Source organism: Sphaerodactylus townsendi, linkage group LG03, assembly GCF_021028975.2.
Source record: "Sphaerodactylus townsendi isolate TG3544 linkage group LG03, MPM_Stown_v2.3, whole genome shotgun sequence".
In the NCBI taxonomy this organism is placed as follows: Eukaryota; Metazoa; Chordata; class Lepidosauria; order Squamata; family Sphaerodactylidae; genus Sphaerodactylus; species Sphaerodactylus townsendi.
Window position 1 is genome coordinate 139,744,907 of NC_059427.1, and position 19,871 is coordinate 139,764,777.

Consider the following 19,871-nt stretch of genomic DNA (forward strand, 5'->3'; position numbering starts at 1 on the left):
CAGGTCAACCCTGCTTAGCTTCTGAGATCTGATGTGATTAGGCTAGCCTGGCCTATCTTACGTAAATAAATATTGTGCGATTTAGAAAAATCTAGTGTGTCACTTGTGCCCCAAACAGGCAAAGGGCGCTACGGGGAGGTATGGCGTGGTTCTTGGCATGGAGAGAATGTGGCTGTCAAAATCTTCTCTTCCCGGGATGAACAGTCGTGGTTCCGTGAGACAGAGATCTACAACACAGTGCTGCTGAGGCATGACAACATCTTAGGTGAGCAGAAATGATACCTTCCTTCTAGGAACATTGGCTCACAGATATCGCTGCCCTGACTGTCCCTGCATAGGGCCTCAGGTTCTCACACTTATTTACCACAAATATATCCCTATACTTCACAACTCCCTTAATATTTCCAACTAGAAGCCTGATGCAATGACAACAAGAAGGGGTGTCGTGATCCTAGGCCTAGGGTGAGTGTGGCCTACAGGCCCTAGGGAGGCCTATATTAAAGTAGCTAGCAGACCCACATTTCCTAGGCATCCTCTAGGCCACAGGTGTCAAACTCGCGGCCCTCCAGATGTTATGGACTACAGTTCCCATCATCCCCTGCCAGCATGATGCTGGCAGAGGACGATGGGAACTGTAGTCCATAACATCTGGAGAGCCATGAGTTTGACACCTATGCTCTAGGCTTTGTGATATGTAAAAGAGGATTTGGAGGGAAGTAGGACCAGTTGGGGTGGAGGAGTGATGCCTGCGAAGAAGGAATAAAAGGACTTGCCCAAAGGGAGGATGGTTTGCTCCTAGGGAGCAGGGCTGGGAAGAGTCTGCTGAAGATGGAAGGATCCCTCATCCAGGAAGGGGTGAGTTGGCCTGGTACCAGGAGACAGCTGGGGACAGGACAGTAAAGATAGTTGTGTTAGGGTGTTTATTAGTTTGTTTACTGGCCTTTACTGATCTCATACTATATGTGGCTTGGATTATTGTTATCAGACATCTTTACCAAAAAATTTCTTATTCTACCTGGGTCCTCATGCTTCATTTGGTCACCTAGAAGGTATATCCTGTTGGAGAACAAGCAATCGGGGCAGGGAAGGTACTCTGGACCCTCCTGAGTTAGACCCATACTAGAATGGTGGCAGCCAATAACAATTCTCTTTTCCTTACTCTTATGTCAAGGGGACAGCAGCAAGTGCTATGGAAGCTGGCTTTTGTTCTTGGAACTGACCTGACATGCGTCGATCCTAGCTGAATTACTTCTTTTGTAGTTTCACCTATTCTTGCTTTTCTCCCACTTCTTCCTCAACCCTCCCATATCTACCATTTCTTCAAAACCCTCCAATGGAGAGAGTGGGAAGGAACCTGACTCCTGCCTTTTCCACACAAAGCAGCGCTCTCCTAACTCGGAGCGATAGCAGTGCTGGGGACAGATAGCTTACATCTTCCCTTCTCATCATCACCCTGGTGATGGGCTTCTGTGCAGGGGGTTGCCTGGCCAAGGAAGGCAGAGAAGGCCACTCAAGGAATCACTAGGTACATGGAAATAGCAAGGGGAGGAGGATCAAAAAGAATAATTAGATCAGCCACCCCGTGAGTCTGTATAAATCTAACATCAGACAGCTAAAGTTCAGTTAATACGTTCTCAATTGAATTAAAATCATGATATCCAATAAAAATAAAAGAACAATCAAATTCAACCCAAACTGCTTCCGAATGACGTTGTTTTCTGAACTGCAAAGAGGGAGGCAGTCCTCACATCGCTTGGCAAGTCATTCCTCAAGGATGCAGCTGCCACTAAGGCTGTTCTGGCCCTACTAGTCGCTGACGATACCTCTCAAAGGTCCCTTCTGCACATGCAGAATAATCCACTTTCAATCCACTTTCAATCCACTTTGCAGCTGGATTTTTACTGTGCGGAATAGCAAAAATCCACTTTCAAACAATTGTGAAAGTGGATTGAAAGTGCATTATTCTACATGTGTGGAAGGGGCCTTAGGGAGGCCTTGATGAGAAGACCGTGCAGTCTGTTAGAGCTCATACTGGGGACAGGTGGATCTTCAGGTTTGTAGGTCCCAAACTTTTAAATACTTCACCCAGAATTAAAGTGGTAACCGGAGCAGTTGATATAATTATGCTGTATGAGTTGAGATAGGCACCATCTTAGCAAAGAAATGCCATGCTGTATGAGAGAGGGGGGAGGTACGTCTTCTAAGATAACACCTGCCAACATCAGTTTTTTGCAAGTACTTCTGAATTTTTCTTTAATCTGCTATGAAATTAGTCGGGGTCAATCAGCTTTTAAAAATATCTTGACCTTACTCTGTCTCAGGTAAAGATGTTAATATAGTCAATTGAGGTACAGATGCAGAGAAAATTGTATGCGTCTGCATTAGAATATAGTCCTGAGCGAATATGAGAATTATCAATCCTTTTTTCTGTCTTTGTCAAAACTGTTATTTTGTGCATTATTGAACGTGGTACTTTGATGCAAGATCATTTATAGTTCATTGAACGACTGTCATCAAACTTTCAAATCAATCATTTCGTACTGAATGTTGTTTTATTGTTTAAATTACATTGTTTTAATTGTTTTAATATTGGATTGATACTTCTATTGAAGTGATTTTAGTGAGTATGTAATTGATTTTATATTGTGACCTGCCCTGAGCCCTGCGGGGATAGGGTGGAATAAAAATCCAATAAATAAACAAATATGTGGGGGAGCAGGGCTAGGTAGGCACTAGGACCCAGGCAGAGCATTCTACAACAAAGAAGGTCCAGCATGTTGAATTCTGTGGCAGAGGAATATACAGTCTACTAACATATTTTTGTGAGACAGAGTATAACTAGTTGTTGTAACCCTGGCAAACTATGTAAACACTGCTAAGGAAAGCCACAGGGTCAGAAAAGAAAGACTAGAAGGGGACCATTAGACTCAAGTTTGGAATGTGTTGCCACAGGAGGTGGTGATGGCCACTAACCTGGATAGCTTTAAAAGGGGCTTGGGCAGATTTATGGTGGAGAAGTTGGTCTATGGTTACCAATCTTGATCCTCCTTGATCTGAGATTGCAAATGCCTTAGCAGACCAGGTGCTCAGGAGCAGCAGCAGCAGAAGGCCATTGCTTTCACATCCTGCATGTGAGCTCCCAAAGGCACCTGGTGGGTCACTGCGAGTATCAGAGTGCTGGACTAGATGGACTCTGGTCTGATCCAGCAGGCTCGTTCTTATGTTCTTAAGAGCTTTCAGGTTTTCTATGGTGGAGTGGCAGCATTTCAAGTTAGTAAAGGGTCAGGAAAGCCCAACGGTGAACCATGTTGCACCTCTCTCAGCAGATCTGCTTCATCTTCTTTTTATGATAATTTGAAAGGAATAGAGAGGAAAAAGGTTGTCCACACACTGGGGAAAGATTATGGCACAGTGTGTACATATGTAAGATATTAGGGGTTTGGCCTGCAACCCTGCAGAGCCATTTACAATCAAGGCCCCAGTGCTGGTCTGGATGGACTACCGGTCCAAGTCTTTATATCAAAGTAAAATGGTGGCAAGAGAGTGCTGGATTATTTCAGAGACATTTCAGTCATTTTCAACGTAGACGACTATAGTGTACTGCTTTCTGAAGTTATACCCCTGTGTATGGACTACTCCTGAGCTCTGCCCTCCTTCCCTACCCATAGGGTTCATTGCTTCTGACATGACTTCAAGGAACTCGAGCACACAGCTGTGGCTGATCACTCATTACCACGAGCACGGCTCCCTTTATGACTACCTGCAGTGCACCATTCTGGATGTGGAGACCTGCCTGCGCTTGGCCTCCTCTATTATCTGTGGACTTGTTCATCTACACGTGGAGATCTTTGGCACGCAGGGCAAGCCAGCTATCGCTCATCGTGACCTGAAGAGCAGAAACATCCTGGTCAAGAAAAATATACAGTGCTGCATTGCTGACCTGGGTGAGTGGACTTTGGTTGCTAACCGAGCCCTGCTGGCAGGTCTGAAATCCTCAGCAAGGATGTGTGAAAGGTGTTTTCTAGGGGAGAATGTCTGGAGCATTCCGTACTCTTAGGGCCAAACTAGATGTGGTGCTGTCCTTGAGGCCACCTTGAAGATGCATACACCATGGAAAAGTCATTTTAAAATGCCACCGTAAGGAGCCACACAGCTGTGTTATCTCTTCTAACACCACCACCCCGTGCCTTTTCAAGTACCAAGCTCTGGGTAAGGTGAGACCATTTGGGAACTTGAGAAGGTGGGAAGGAGGAGAAGAGCACCACCTCACTGTGGGTATTTTAAAATGACTTTAAAATGGCAGTGGCATCCTTCTGGGGGCCACAAGGATGGCGTCGTATCTGGGTAGGACCTCAATTCAGCTCTAAGCAGTTACACCCTATAAGTTCTTTTGAAATCATTGGGTTTAGTAGAGTGGAACTCTGTTTTAGGAGCTTACAGTGAGGCTCCCTTTGATTGTGACATCATAAGACTATCTTCATACCTATATCAGGAAAAGAGCACAGGTAGTATTTTGAAATCCTTGTGTCATTTTAGCTTTATGTAATGTATTCCAACAAGCCAAGTTGTATGCTGCAGAGGAAGGCAAAACCCTGGTCAGCCTTACACAATGGAGAAGAATGGATCCCTCAGCAATCTAGCCCTGCTATATACCTGGAACATCTTGTTAATTATAATTGCAGATGGGTCATGACTAGAGCAAGGTGTAACTCTTTTCCGTCAGTACATCTCCAAGGTCGCTTCTCTAATATCCCACAAAATGAGCGTTGCTGTCATTCTGTCCTGATACAACTGATTCACTTTCTCATATTCTGCTTCACTGTTCAAAATATAACAACATGAGAATTGATTTGAGAACTATACTACCAACAGGATTTATGCTTCTTTCTGATAAGGTAAAAATGGCTAAGCTTCTAAATAACTCTAAAGCTGAAATCTCTGAAGCTGTTGCTATATTTTTACTCTGTGTACTGCAAGTTGTGTAATAATGATCTTTTTACTGTATTTGGAATTCATGACACACACCGGTTTTATGCCTAATAAAGGTTTTGGATTTGGATTTGGATCCTGTGAGAGCAAGACCCATCTGAGTCATCTCAAGGAGACAGTGGACAATAGGTGCAGCAGTGGCATAGTGGTTAAGAGCAGGTGCACTCTAATCTGGAGAACCGGGTTTGGTTCCCCACTCTGCCACTTGAGCTATGGAGCTTATCTGGGGAACCAGATTAGCCTGTGCACTCCAACACATGCCAGCTGGGTGACCTTGGGCTAGTCACAGCTCTGTGGAGCTCTCTCAGCCCCACCCACCTCACAGGGTGTTTGTTGTGGGGGGCGGGGAAGGGAAAGGCGATTGTAACCCCTTTTGAGTCTCCTATAAGAAAGAAAGGGGGGTATAAATCCAAACTACTACTCCTCCTCTTTTTTTTTCTTCTCCTCCTCCTTATCTGGAAGAGACACTAAAACTGGAAAAAGTCTCTTTAAATTGGCAGAAAGCTTCACCCTAGCTTAGTGGAAGCAACAGGATACTGGCTATTGAGCATAACTCCACCCCAGCCCTGCCTAGTATATAAAAAAGGTAACAAAGCTTTTGGCATAGCCATACTGCTACTAGCAGATCTCCTATGAAGACGATTCCTCCCCCCCCCCAAAAAAAGTACAAATCCTGCTGATTTGCTGGTTGAGAGATCAAGGGAAGTGGGGTTAGGTTGACGTGGTTCACCTGGATTGTGGGCTGGATATATATTAGGTACATATTCAAGCCTCTTCAGTTTTGCTTTCGAGATGGACATGCAGCCTTCACCAGACCAACACTCTGGGATCCTTTCCCCTCTAGGTCCCTGTTCCATTTTGTAATATTCTGCCGTCATCTGAGTGTGGAATTATCGCTGCAGTTCCACACAGCACTTAATATAACCTTGTATTCCCTGCTGGTAATCCTACTTTGCTCCTCCCTGCCTGCAAGAGCTTATCTCGCTCTTGCCCCCACAGGAGCCAGAGATGCAAGGGAAGAAATGCAGGGAGCCTTTCGACAGAGAAAGGCAGCCCAGGACTAGGCTAGGTTCAAAAGTTCAGCTGCTGGACAGCAGGGGAGCTGTCCACACGTAAATGGGGATTAAAGAGCTTGGTATCTCTGAATCTCCTACTTCCCCATGCAGCAGTTCCACACTTTGTGTCACATCAGTGGACACTCTGATCCTGAAACCTCTGGATTAAGCAGGTGGAAAGACAGTGTGTTTGTGATGGCAAGCAAGCATATGAGGTTTCCATCCAGGGTTGCCCTCATTGCTATTTTGGGGACAGAATGATCATGATGTGTCGGGAAGAATGGCAAGAAGCAATTCCTGGGTTCATAGGTGTATTCTGGGCTTTGGCAAGGTCCAAGAGCAGAGTGTCTTTCCTGGTCAGGGTTCCAGGGGCTTGCTGTGTCTGCAGTGGGCTAGCCATCCTTCTCCAAGGAGGTTTACTCAGGCTCAAGGAGCTGGCAGATCTGGCCAGAGCCCAAGCAGCTTCAGAAGCAAGGCCACAAAAATTGCTGGGAGGGTGAAACACAAAACGTGTGAGCATGTTTGGTTAATTCTGAGGCTGCGATCCAAAGGCCTATTTTATACTCCCCCAGTGAGTTTTGACTATTTTTTTTTTTGTAAAACAGACTCCTGAGTTTGAAAGGTGGTTTACCATATAGCATGTGTAGGTACAGGGACTGCTTTTTGAAAAACAAAAGCCCCAAGTTCCTGATGGATACCCAGAAGGAATTCTAGTGACCAACTTCTCTTTACTACTTTTAAAGAATGTATCCAAATGGTAATTGTAAGCATCTTTGAGGCTCCTTAAAGAAAAATGGGGTTTAAAAAACCAACTCTTCTTTTTCTTCTTTTTCCAATTGAATTTGTTCCCATCTTTGCTGATATTTTAATATTTTTAAAAATAATTTTCCAGATGTTATGTACAGAAACAGGCCAAAGTGTTCTATGGAAACAGGAATCTCTGGTTCTCTTTGGAAACTTTTTGGAAAGAAGGAAGCCCCTTCCCACTGTTTAAAAACTAAGGGTAGGGGTGTCCAAAATTTTTGAGCTTGTGCCTTGTGGGCACATTTGGAATTCTGAGCATGGTGGGTGCAGAAACAAAATGGCTGCCACAGGAGGCAGAGCCCTCCACAAAATGGCTGCCACAGGTTAACTTCAGTAACATAGTGCAGATGGATCCTTGTGCTATGGTGGCAGCTGCTGCCAGGGCAAAATTTAAAAAAATCTGTAGAGACAGTTCAGTAGTCAATCAGAAGCCTTGCTCACAGCAACGATCGATTCTCACAGCAAAGATGGAAATTCACAATATTTCTACAAGTAGTAATAGCCAGTAACTATGACTAATTTGCATATTTTTCTCCATGTTTTGATCAGCTATTCAGAGTCTTAGCCAAAAAAAACCCATTAGCAATATCTGTTTTTACTCCTTTTGTTTTTATTTTTGGAAGTTTCATTTAATGCTAATAAGAATTACATATATGAATAATAATTATTATGTATATTTATTTATATGTAGCAATAAAAACATGTGTGTAATACTTGTTCAGGTCTTGTGGCTCTCAAACATCTGAAGTTTATTCTGTGTGGCTCTTACATTAAGAATGCCGGTTTAAAGGAATTAAGTACTTTGCCTGGAGTCACACAAGGTTTGGCAGGATGTTGAACTGGGCTGTCTTTGGAGAAGTACCTAACTTTCCTAGCTAAGCATTCCTCAAAAAAATGACATACTTTTTTCCTTTCAGGTTTGGCAGTCATGCATTCCCAGAGCAATGACTACTTGGACATTGGAAATAACCCACGGGTAGGAACCAAAAGATACATGGCGCCTGAAGTTTTAGATGAACAGATCCGTATGGACTTTTTTGAATCCTTCAAGCAGACAGACATCTGGGCATACGGTCTGGTCCTATGGGAGATAGCCCGGAGAACAGTTGTTAACGGTAAGGGAAATAAACTGAAAAAAGTACAAAATATATTGTGACTTCATAGCACAACCACATTTTCATAGATCAAAAATTCCATTATGACTTTCCAATTAGCATTTTCATTTTATCAGCAATTACTATCTCTGAACAAGGAGATTCTATTTTACTAACCTGTGCACTGTTGGCCATGTACTTTCCACAGCTTATTCCCCAAGGTGAGGACCTATTCATTCCACCATTTCGGTACCAAGACAAAATCGTTCTATGTCGAAGACAGTCTTAGTAATTCTAGGGGCCTGCCCCAGAATCACTGCTGCCCCCTAAGCACCCCACCTACCCTGGAACCCAAGGAAGTGGGGGGGGGTCCTTGCCCTGCGTAATGTGGGCAGGAACTGCTGTCCCACTCAGGTGGGGCAGGCAGGAGCAGCTATAGCTGCCAAGTCAGCTGCTCTCTCTGCTGGGGTTTGGGGCTGTGTGCAGTCACTCCACCCCCATCTAAGGCCTGGAAGAGCTGCCCCTGTTGCCAGTAATTAAAACCGTCCCTTCTTTGTGTTGTCTCATACCTTGGGGCAAGGGGGCTATATGCATTTTTCACTGGTTGCAAGATTCAGTTTTTAATGTGTGTGTAAAGTGCTGTCAAATCTCTGCCAACTTATGGCCCCCATAAAGTTTTCAAAGCAAGAGACTAACAGAGGTGGTTTGTCATTGCCTGCCTCTGGTCTCCCATCCAAGTATTAGTCAGGACCAACCTGCTTATCTTCTGGGATCTGATGAGATCACGTTAGCCTGGGCTGTCCAGCTCAGAGCTCGGTTTTTGATAGTATGTCATAGACATTGCGGAAGTGATGTTTGCAGTGGTGTGATGAAAGTTCCTGCCTATGGGTGAGTTCAGAACTTAGCTAGCCACAGATGGGGACCCAACAGAAGCAAGCTTTGGAAGTGCCTTTACTGCATCTACTGCATTCATGTGAGCAGACCAAAACAAGGAAGTAATTGTCAAGACAGGCAGAAGGGAAGCTGGCTTGTGGAACAAACCACCTGAAGACATAGACTTCTTCCGCACATGCAGAATAATGCACTTTCAATCCACTTCCAATGCACTTTGCAGCTGTGCGGAATAGCAAAATCCACTTGCAAACAATTATGAAAGTGGATTGAAAGTGCATTACTCTGCATGTGTGGAAGGGGCCATAGAGATGGCCACGGGCATAGATGGAATTTAAAAGGGGGTTGTACAGATTGGGATTGCTCTGTCTCTGGCTGTTATACATGACAGCCGAATGAAGCCTCCTATTTTAGAGGCAGAATGCTGCTGATGGTCAGATGCTGGGCAGCAGTCAGCAGGTACCAACAGGGCTCTGCTTGTGAGCTTGCGACCAGCTGCTGTTGGAAACAGGATGCTGGCTTGGTCTTATCCGGAATGACCAGTATTGCATAGCTGTTAGAGTGTTGGATCTGGGAAGTCCAGGTTTGAATCCCCCCTCTGCCACGGAAGCCAGCTGGGCGACCTTGTGGCAGTCGCACACTCTCAGCCTAGCCTTCCGCAGAGGGCTGTTGTGAGGACAGAAAGGAAGAAAATGCTGTAAGCCACTTGGAGTCCTCATTGGGAAGTCAGTCGATAAATGCTTTTAGGGTCTGGTGAGCCTACCTGAACAATCCCAAACAGAGCTGCCTCCTTCGAATGCAGTGGACTCCAGTGGACTGAGAAGCGGTGCTTAGGATTGCCATCTGAACATCTCGTCTGGAAGCAGGAGAATTTGAACGGACCCTGGAGACGGCCCCTCGGTCTCATCAAGGGAAGTCTGTGAACAGCAAATGTGGCAGCTCAGTCAATCATCTGTTTAGGATTTAGAATAGCAGCTGAAGCCAAGAACCTGGCTGGGGGCCTGGCCTGTCTCCTATTGCAGAAATAATCACTAATCACGCCTGTTAATACGAAGGTTTTTGGCTGCTGTGGTTTGGAGGGGGTGTTTTCTCTCTGTCTCTCCTTTTTCCACACGAATGATTAGCTGTAAATTATAAACACTGTAATCTAGTGTCAGCGCCCGACTTGCTGATTAAAGGGGCCATTAGACTCAATCAGCACTTTGTTTGTTCAGCACTGATTAGGTAACCAGCAGCATCGGAGTTCCATCTGGCAACTGGCCACGGCCATGGAATTTCTCATCTCCTTCAGCCAACTTGGGGGCGGGCGGTGCGGGGTGGGGGGGACGCAGCCACAAAGCCAATCCTGCTCCTTTCTTTGGAGAAACGCAGAAGCCTGAGCTGGGCACTCCTTGCTTCGTTTTCCCCTTCGTGTTCTCTTCATGCTTCCTTGGTAGACAAGAAAGGAAATAATCAGAGCGAAGCTTGTAAGTAGTGAAAACAGGTGGTGGGTTGGCTGTGTGGCATGGAGCAGGTCAGCTGAGCTCTGGAGCGGTACACGGCAGAGAAATTGATACTGATTAGGACAGTTCTGATCTGGCTGGCATGTCAGAGCTTGGAAGCCAGGCAAGGTTAGTATTTGGATGAGAGATCACTAAGGAAGTCCAGGATCACGAAGGAGAGGCCTCTGAACATCTCTTGTCTTGCAAACCTTACAGGGTCACCAGAAGTCAGCTGTGAATGTAGGGCAAAAATGTACAGAATGTGCCATCCTGTGAATCTCAGTTCTCAGCATGATGTAGTAGTTAAGAGCAGGTGGATTCCAATCTGGAGAACCAGGTTTGATTCCTCACTCCCCCACCTGAGTCGCGGAGGCTCATCTGGTGAACCAGATGTGTTTCTGCACTCCTACATTCCTGCTGGGTGACCTTGGGTTAGTCACAGTTCTTCAGAACTCTCTCAGCCCCACCTACCTCACAAGGTGTCTGTTGTGGGGAGAGGAAGGGAAAGGAGCTTATAGGCCACCTTGAGTCTCCTTACAGGAGAGAAAGGTGGGGTATAAATCCAAACCTTCATTAAAAAAAACAAACACCAAGGTCCACAAAAGACTTGAATGGATACTTGTATGAAGATGTACATAATTTGAGAAGAGCTCCCAGTGAAGAAGCAAACTCACTATGTGTTGGTCTGACCTGCAGTCTTGTTTCCCAGCTCCAGCTCAAGGGGAACTTGTTCATTTTTGTTTTTTTATTTGCATTCTTTATAGTCCTCCTTTTTCACTGCGAGTCATGGTGGGTTACACAATGTAAGTGAACAGACTGGGACATCCAGTGAGCAGTGTAATAGAATTAGAATTGCCAAGATCTGAAACAAAGCATAACTGTTAACATGACATGTTAAACGATGCAGAAATTACATAGCAGCATGATACATATGGCTACTGATAGTAGATACTATACTCAGTAGTATATTCCACAATCCCTTTCCCTTCACTGAAGCATCTTTCTGAACCATTCCTATTACATGTATAGAAATGGCCTGCTAAATAATTCAGTTTTCCATTATTTGCAGAATGCAAGAAGAGTAGGAACCATCCTGACCTCATAAGGCAGGCTGGGAGCCAGCGTGTTGTAGTGGTTAAGAGCAGGTGCACTCTAATCTGGAGAACCGGGTTTGAGTCTCCACTCTGCCACTTGAGGTGTGGAGGCTTATCTGGAGAACCAGATTAGATTGTGCACTCCAACACATGCCAGCTGGGTGACCTTGGGCTAGTCACAGTTCTTTGGAGCTCTCTCAGCCCCATCCACCTCACAGGGTGTTTGTTGGGGGGGGGAGGGAAAGGAGTTTGTAAGCCCCTTTGAGTCTCCTTACAGGAAAGAAAGGGGGGATATAAATCTAACTCTTCTTCTTTTCTGCAACATGGGGGCCACAACAGAGAAAGTGTATGTACAGGCAGCTCCTGATCTTGTCCATTTACAGGTGGCACCTGCAGAAGGCCCTGCTCAGATGAGGCCTTGGTATAAAATGGCCAGTACTTTGAATTCATCTGGGTAACCGATGGGCAGCCAATGAAGTGACTGCAGAATGGGATGAATATGCATGCTGTTCTGAGCTCCCCATAATAACCAAGCTTTGGCATGCAGTATCGACCACAATCTCTGAGATGACTTCAAGGATAGACCTATGTAGTGAACATTACAGTAGTCTAGTAGTGATACATAGCCCTGATTGGGTAGGTATCTGGGGAGCTACTAACCTCCCTGAAGTATTTAAAAAATTGTTCCATAGGGAATCCAAAAATTTTTGGATCCTGGCAAAACCCTGAATCTGAATTCCATATTGGTATAGGAATTCAGAAATATCTGGAATACCAGTGGGGGGGGGGGGGTTCCAATATGCCCAAATCTGACAAAAAATGTTTCCCACACTCCTAATTAAGACTTAACTTGTGATATGTGTCTTTATCGATCCCATGTTTAAAAGGTGGAAATGTTCAAAGTTACTTTATTAGTCCATTAAAAAAACTAGGCCTATATTGGATATTCTTATAGTGAGCTGACATGTACGTTGATTACACTGATTCAGCAGCCTCTTCTTTAGCTGATACACAGTCTAAATCTCTGCGTAATACCAAATTTGCAAATGCAAGATTTGATTTGGGCTGAAATCCTGAAATGAATTTCCATGGCATACCACAAGGCTTCTGTGATTTTTGGGATCCCCAATTCACAGCAATGCTCATCAGGTTTCATTTGAACCTTCCGGGTGTGCAAGAGTTTCTTTGGCAGATGGAGGACCCCTACCGTTTTCTCTGTGACCGCCCCCCCCCCATCACAAAGACATTTCAAAGAAAACATTCATTAATTCAAAAGCAGACAAACCACCCCCAGCAAAGACTCAGATTAGCCAACCTAATCCCACCTTCACTTCAGGTTAAATACTACCCATTAACAAGACTATCACATTCTTAGTTCATAGCCTTTAATTGTATGCCCATTAACTATTTAAGATCCTGAATGTTTCCTTCTGTGCCACCACTATTCTTGTTATGCTCAGCATCTTCCCAGCATCATATCTTACACGACATGTACAGGGATAGGGTTGCTTGGGAACACGCTATGAGTGGGGGGGGGGGGTGTTTCTTTGTTTTTGCTAGGGGGGTTATAGTGTTGATTAACCCCTGCATTATGACTCTCTTCTAGTTAGTAACAAGGCACAGACTGGTACAGTCTTGACTGCTGGGCCAATCAGCATTCAAAACAGAGTATAAACTGCAAATGGGTTAAATTCTTGAAGGGTGAGGACATGGGGAGACATTTGTGAGTATGGATTAATTAAAAGGCCAGCTGGTGCAGACCCTGGAATGAGCAGAAGTTTTGGCCGCTAGGTGGTGCTAGAAGCGCAAGGCGCCAAGAATATTGTGCAGGCAGCCTGTCTGTTCTGCTGCTATTCAGGTTGCTCTAGCTTCAAAACAACTGGATCATTAAAGGGGGGAATGCCCACTGTCTGGCTTCGCAGGGCCTTAGGCCTGAAGGGAGTTTACTGAGAAACTTTTTCTGATACAAGCCCAGGGACAGAAGATCTCGTTCCCCTCTTCTTCATGCAGTTATTAGGGGAGCAGTCAGTCAGTAGTTCCATGATTATACTCAGTCAGTGTGAGTGGGTCAGAAACTGTTATGGACAGTTGTCCTCACTTTATCCTGGATGTCTTCTTTTCAACTCCCTTCCAAAAGTCTTCATGGGAGGTCCTGCCATATTTCATATCCAGGTTGTCTTTGTCCTTGTGGGTCATCTTTGTCCTTGTGGGCATGGTAAAATTGATACTTCACCTCTTAAAATGTTGGAATGCTCTTTTTTTAACTCCATTTAGGAATTGCTGGATATTACCTGCTTCATCACATCTATCGTTTAATCATTTTCAAAGGGATGCTATTCCCTATCTGATGCTCGACAGTGATTTGAATATAACCGTGTTTGCTAGATTTCTATCATGTTTTCCTTTAGAAACTAATTTAGTATTCTTCTAATCATTGCTCAAGATCTGTGGATCTGAAGAGCTCATGAAAGGACAGGACTCCTGAGCAGCAGCTGTTGCAGACCTGGCCTTCTTTGCATTCAACCAGGCCTCACATATGCAAGGGAACAAGGTGGAAGAATGCACAGGTGGTAAAATGGATTGTACCTAGATTGCATTTGGATGGCATGTCAGATGTCGGGTTGCCAACCACCAGTGGAGGCCTTGAGATTTCACAGAATTCCAACCAGACTAAGAAACTAGTTACCCTGGAGAAAATGCCTGCTTTGAGAGTGGCTTCTTTGTCACTATATCCTGCTGAGTCCCTTCCCATGCTTTACCTCCAAATCTCCATGAATTTCCTATTCCAGAGTTGGCAACCCTATGTTAAAAACTCCACACCAAACAAAGCTAGGAGGTAACGTCATTGTCCATGTTTTGATGGTTTTCCCATTGACTAACCTTGGGCCAGTCAGCTACCTTACTGAGTGGTTGTGATGATAAAATAGAGGAACAAAGTACATTTCGATCCTTAAAGGAAAGATGGGGTGTGTACGTGATGGCTATTTGCAAGAGCTTTTTTATGTGAAGGAACAAACCAAGCTGGAACCTACCGCCAGCTGTCAGAAATGGTGCCGGCCTTTCTGCTGCCTTGGTTTCCTAATTGCCTCGTTGCCACCTCGTGCTTCTGCATGTATGACCCAGGTCTTTGAAAGGTGCTAGACTAAAATGGTGGACGTTGGGACAGCATCACTTATTTATTTATTTATTTTATTTATTTATTATTTAGATTTTTATACCGCCCAATCCGCGGGGGAAAAAGTTTCTCAGTAAACTCCCTTCAGGCCTAAGGCCCTGCGAAGCCAGACAGTGGGCACTTCAAACAATGCCAGGAATCTTCTCAAAATGTGAAAAGCTCTCTGCATGTAGTAAAACTCATCACAAGGGTCAATTCTCCATGGTCAGTTAATTGCGTGATACTCATGCAAAATATCAAGGTTTCAGTGAGAACTTCCCACTGCTGAACTGCCAAACACAGATTCATCCCGGTTCTGGAGCTCCCTCTCCCCCTTATCATGTGTTTTTTAAGAATCTGCATGGAAGCACACCTTTAAAAAAAAAACACGCCGAAGCCAAATCAGTGGGAAGGATCAGGGGACAGAATCTAGGTTTATTTTCCCGCCGTAGGGAGTGATGTGGAGCTTTCCAGCCAATTAGAGCGCAGTGGGTTGTGCACGATTTGCATGCAGCCTTTTTTTTTTGTTTCGTGTCAATGGCAGCTATGTTGAAACATGGCTGCGTGGAACGTGATTTCTGTGCCAACTGTAAATTAAAATTAGATTTTCATGCCAGCGCAGCTGCGTGGGTAAAGAGTGCCAAAAATGTCGAAGCCACGCATAAACATAGCTTAGCATGAAAAACAACTACCGTTCTATCCACGCACATGCATGGTCACATAGCTGCGCAAAAAAAAGTTTTTTAAAAAATTCCCACCCCCAACACTGCACAACAGCCAATCAGGATGAGGAAGAACAGAGCCACTGAGCAGATCGCGCGATTGTGGGGAGTGTTGCATTGCTTGAAACCGCGATAGACATCAAGATCTTCACTAAACACATACTGCAGTGGGGAGGGAGAAACCGCGATGAAAAGGTGCTGTTTCTTTTGAAACCTGGTTGTATCCACCTTTAATTTCTCAGTGGGGAAATCACTGAGGACAAGAATTACATTACACCTTTATCCTGGATTTGCTGGTTTACTACATGCAGGGAGCACTCAAAATGATTGAAACCACTCCACCCCGCTCCATGTTTAGACTGAAGTGGTGCAGTCTAGAATTCTGCCTCTTCCTTCTGCCTCTTCATTGTGCAGAAGGTGGAAAGTGGTTTTACAATAGCCCTGTTCATAAGTTATAATGCATTCTGTACACTTGATTTTTTTAATATCAATTAATTCTCATGGTACATTTAACACACATGCAGCTGAATGTGTGATTGAACCCCCACATTCATGATACTGATCCGTAGTTTCATTTGTAAAATGAACACACGTTGGCTCTTTTCTACAAACAGATGTACGTATGTACCTGCAAAATGCACATGAATTTATTGTAACAGATGTGAACAGGCCTAATGTTGTCCCTAAAGGGTGGCTAACAAACACCTAGGTGAATAAATATTGTATTTCAACACTTCAGCTTTATGCAACCTTTTCTATAAACCAAGGCAAATATATAAAGAAGTTTAATAGTGCCATCAAACAGAGCTACACCCTTCTCTATGTCCACTGACTTCAGTGAACTTAGAAGGGTGTAACTATGCTTGGGGCAGTGCAGTAAATCACATCTCTTTGACATCTCATAACATTAAAAGACTGTGTAAATAAAGTTAAATGGACTATTTCTTCCTCCTCAAAACCCCACCTATATATACAAAGCGATGGAAATCTTTAAACCTAAAGCTGCGGAAGGACAGAAAGCTGGAACGGTAAGTAGGGATGTTCATGGAGACAAAGCAGAAAGTATTCCAGATGAAACCCCCTCCCCACTTGCAAATACACGCAAATGAAGGGAAGGGTCTGCCTACCTATTTCCCTTATGATAATTCTCATGGATTACAAACTCTGCGGCTCCACAGCAGATTGGGGGTTGATTGGGGTGCGTGCAGGGATTATTTGTCCATCTGAAAGCCAGTTTGGGCCCTAGTAATTTTTCTGTAAAACTGTACGCTAGACTCTGAACTTTCAATCAGCTGAGGAACAAAGCATGTTGGAGCTTGAAAAGTACCTTTATGTATTGCATAGTTCACCTGTTTTTGTAAAAAGTTGGAATATATATTATTTTTAAAATAGGCATCATTAAAGCTGTTTCCACAGCTTGATGATTGGAGGAAGGAGTCCCTGACCCAAAATATGAATAACCACAGTACAATCGATATATCTTTTTTAAAAGTAGGGTGGGATTTAAGTAGTTCTCACAGATGTTATTTTGGGTTGTTTCCTTAGATTTGAATGTTAAAGAACAAAATATCCAAAATCTACAGTTACATATGAATAGGGAGGGAATGCTGTTTTCTACCACTTTGTTTTCAGCGTTCCATTCCCTCCCATTCTAGCAGTATCTACTGAAGAAAATTGTGGTCCAGTTGTATGGTGCTGGCCTCATTTTAAGATATTTTTGGCAAACCTGGGAGATCCCCCAAATTTGGAGAAAAATCTTTCTGTCAGTGTGGCCTCAATCCGCAGATTAAGATATCTGCAGATGGGGGCCGTGCTTGAGAAACAGATACATAGATGTGTTGATTTCAATTTAAACTCCATCGCCTAACATAATATCACACTTTGAAATTGGGCTTCTAAAGTATATTATAATTATATGTCATGTTTAGTCTGCATCCTAGCCCCTTTCAGTATGGTTTTTATATACACCTGCCCACAGGTTTGTTGTGAAACATTTTCCATTCCATAAAGTTGGTTTGTGGGCAATGCTAATACCAAATGATGGTTTAGCCCAGGGGTCTGCAATCTGCGGCTTTCCAGATGTTCATGGACTACAAATCACAAACAACCCCTGGGGGCTGATGGGAATTGTAGTCCACGAACATCTGGAGAGCCTCAGGTTGCAGACCTCTGGTTTAGCCAAATTTGTTTTGCAGTTGCAGGCAAATCATGGCTAGCAACTTTTCTGTTGTTAGACTTGCCTCAATTCTTACTGGCTAGAGCAGGGGTAGGGAACCTGCGGCTCGAGAGCCGCATGCGGCTCTTCTGCCCTTGCACTGTGGCTCCACGTTAGTCGAAATGAGCCACCGCCCCATCCTTGCCCTCCTCGGGCCCCTGCAGGCAGCAGGGCTGGGCGCACTAACCGCCCACGTCGGGGTGGGCTGGGCGACGCCGGCTTCCCCTCTCGCCTACCCGCTGGAGCGGGGCGGATGCTTTCCGCGGCAGCTGGCGCAGGCCAAGCCGCTGGTTTCATCTCGTTCAGCCCTGCAGGCAGCAGGGCGGGCGCATCCATGCGCTTCTCAGAATGAGCGGAGTAAAAGGTTAAAAAAACCCTATATATATATAGTGTTATCTTTATTTTAAATGTCAAAAATTATTTGCGGCTCCAAGTGTTTTATTTTCCCGTGGAAAACAGGTCCAAATGGCTCTTTGAGTGTTGAAGGTTCCCTACCCCTGGGCTAGAGTTTTCGTTTTAGGATTAGGAATGCTGCCATCTGTGGGTTGAAGGATCCTTGGACTTTCTTCAGCCAAGTCTCCCTTAGGGGAGGAAAAGGGAGAATTACTTTTTCTGGTGGAGAAAGGCGTCTGTTGATGCAGAAAAGGTTTTTCTTTGTTGAAAGAAGCCTTTCTTTGTCGGAGGAACACTTGGGGGAAAGGAGTCATTGGATCTATTCCAACAGTTACAGTCCTGAGAGGTCTTTCCTGGGGCTTACATCTGAGAAGACCTGCTTAGGCTTGCTCCTAAAATATCTCAGTGTACTTTCACTTTGTGTACATGCATGTTTTCTGATGGGAAACAAAGACACAGTGCCAAACTAATTTTCAGTATTGATTTGCTTCAGATATTATTTTTAAGCTCATTTTCCTGAGCTCAAATCAGTGTATAAATACATAAAAATAATTTAAAAATGCACAAACAATACACCTCAAACAGTGTGTAGTGCAGTGGTTTGAGTGCTGGATTATGACAGGAGAAAACTAGGTTCAAATTCATTTAGTAGTTTCTCCTAATAACAGGGGACACCGTGTTAAGTTTATTGTAGCCAAACAAAACAGAAGTCCTTCTAGTAGAAGAAGAAGAGTTTGGATTTATATCCCCCCTTTCTCTCCTGTAAGGAGACTCAAAGGGGCTTACAATCTCCTTTCCCATCCCCGCACCCCACAACAAACACCCTGTGAGGTGGATGGGGCTGAGAGAGCTCCGAAGAACTGTGACTAGCCCAAGGTCACCCAGCTGGCATGTGCTGGAGTGCACAAGCTAATCTGGTTCCCCAGATAAGCCTCCATAGCTCAAGTGGCAGAGCAGGGACTCAAACCCGGTTCTCCAGATTAGAGCATACCTGCTCTTAACCACTACACCATGCTGGTGTAATAACAGTCCAAATAATTTTTCAAAAGTCCTGACTGAGCGCAGGAGCTACCCAACACTCTTTCCTTGGTTAGATAGTGTGTCATGTCACAATGTATTGAATATTTTGGAGTTCCCTCTATAAAACTTCCAGTAATATTTGTGCTGACACTGGTGTGACCAAAACAGCCAAGGCCCTGTGTTTTGCACTTCAGTTTTGCGGAGCAGTCAAAGAGTTACCAATTTACTCTTCAGGAACAAAGAACAAGTAGTGTCACATCCAGTTCTCAAGTGCGTAAAGATAATCTTGCAGTTTACTGATCCTTGCAATGGTTTTCCACTGTGGTGTGTCATGGTTTTCCATGACTCTTTTCCACTGTGCATGGTAGATTACATCAAAATGTTTGGTTTCATTATACAGGGGCAGGATTAGGCTATTGATGTTCGCAGAGCCCCTCTGTGACATGTTCACGGTCTACCAAGTTTAAAGTAGATTTCACACTGAGAAACTGCATCTGCCAAATGGCTCATACAGACTTTTTTTCTTGCAAGAGCTCCCAAGATTGCCTGTCAGAAAGAAGAACTCTTTTGCTGATAAGCATAAACAGCAGAGAATTCTGTTGAAACGTTACTGTCATGGGTGACTATTTCATGCACCATGAATGTGCCATCTCTTTTGCATTGGGAAATTCATGCCTGCAAAGCATGGCTGTGTCTTTTCTGGAAAGTATTTACAACGTGTGTTTCATACTTTCTGAAAACATCTGTAGATATGCCTGATTTGGTCCACAGCAGTCTATCACCAAAAACAGTTTTCTTAACAGCCAGCCTGGTGTAGTGGTTAAGAGCAGGTGGATTCTAATCTCGGAAAACCGAATTTGATTCCACACTCCTCTACTTGAGTGGCAAAGGCTTATCTGGTTCACCTTCCTGCTGGGTGACCTTGGGCTAGCCATAGTTCTTCGGAACTCTCTCAGCCC

At 44.3% G+C, this 19,871-nt stretch overlaps 1 protein-coding gene and 1 long non-coding RNA gene across 4 annotated transcripts in view; one reads left to right on the forward strand and one right to left on the reverse strand.

The window, feature by feature from the left end:
* The window catches only part of ACVRL1 (activin A receptor like type 1), a 48,697-nt gene that overhangs the window by 21,006 nt on the left and 7,820 nt on the right, over window positions 1-19,871 (forward strand). For both annotated transcript variants that reach the window (XM_048491156.1, XM_048491157.1), the window contains 3 exons: window positions 119-265; window positions 3,669-3,944; window positions 7,766-7,963. In XM_048491156.1, the coding sequence (XP_048347113.1) occupies window positions 119-265; window positions 3,669-3,944; window positions 7,766-7,963 (621 nt within the window). The remainder of the gene's footprint in view (window positions 1-118; window positions 266-3,668; window positions 3,945-7,765; window positions 7,964-19,871) is intronic.
* Window positions 7,439-9,997, reverse strand: LOC125429757. 2 transcript variants are annotated; one of them, XR_007244040.1, is made up of 2 exons: window positions 9,597-9,997; window positions 7,439-7,929 (listed from the first exon to the last, which is right to left on the reverse strand). It is a non-coding gene; the product is annotated as an uncharacterized LOC125429757 (long non-coding RNA). The 2 variants fall into 2 exon arrangements; XR_007244041.1 differs by having other exon boundaries at window positions 7,439-7,977.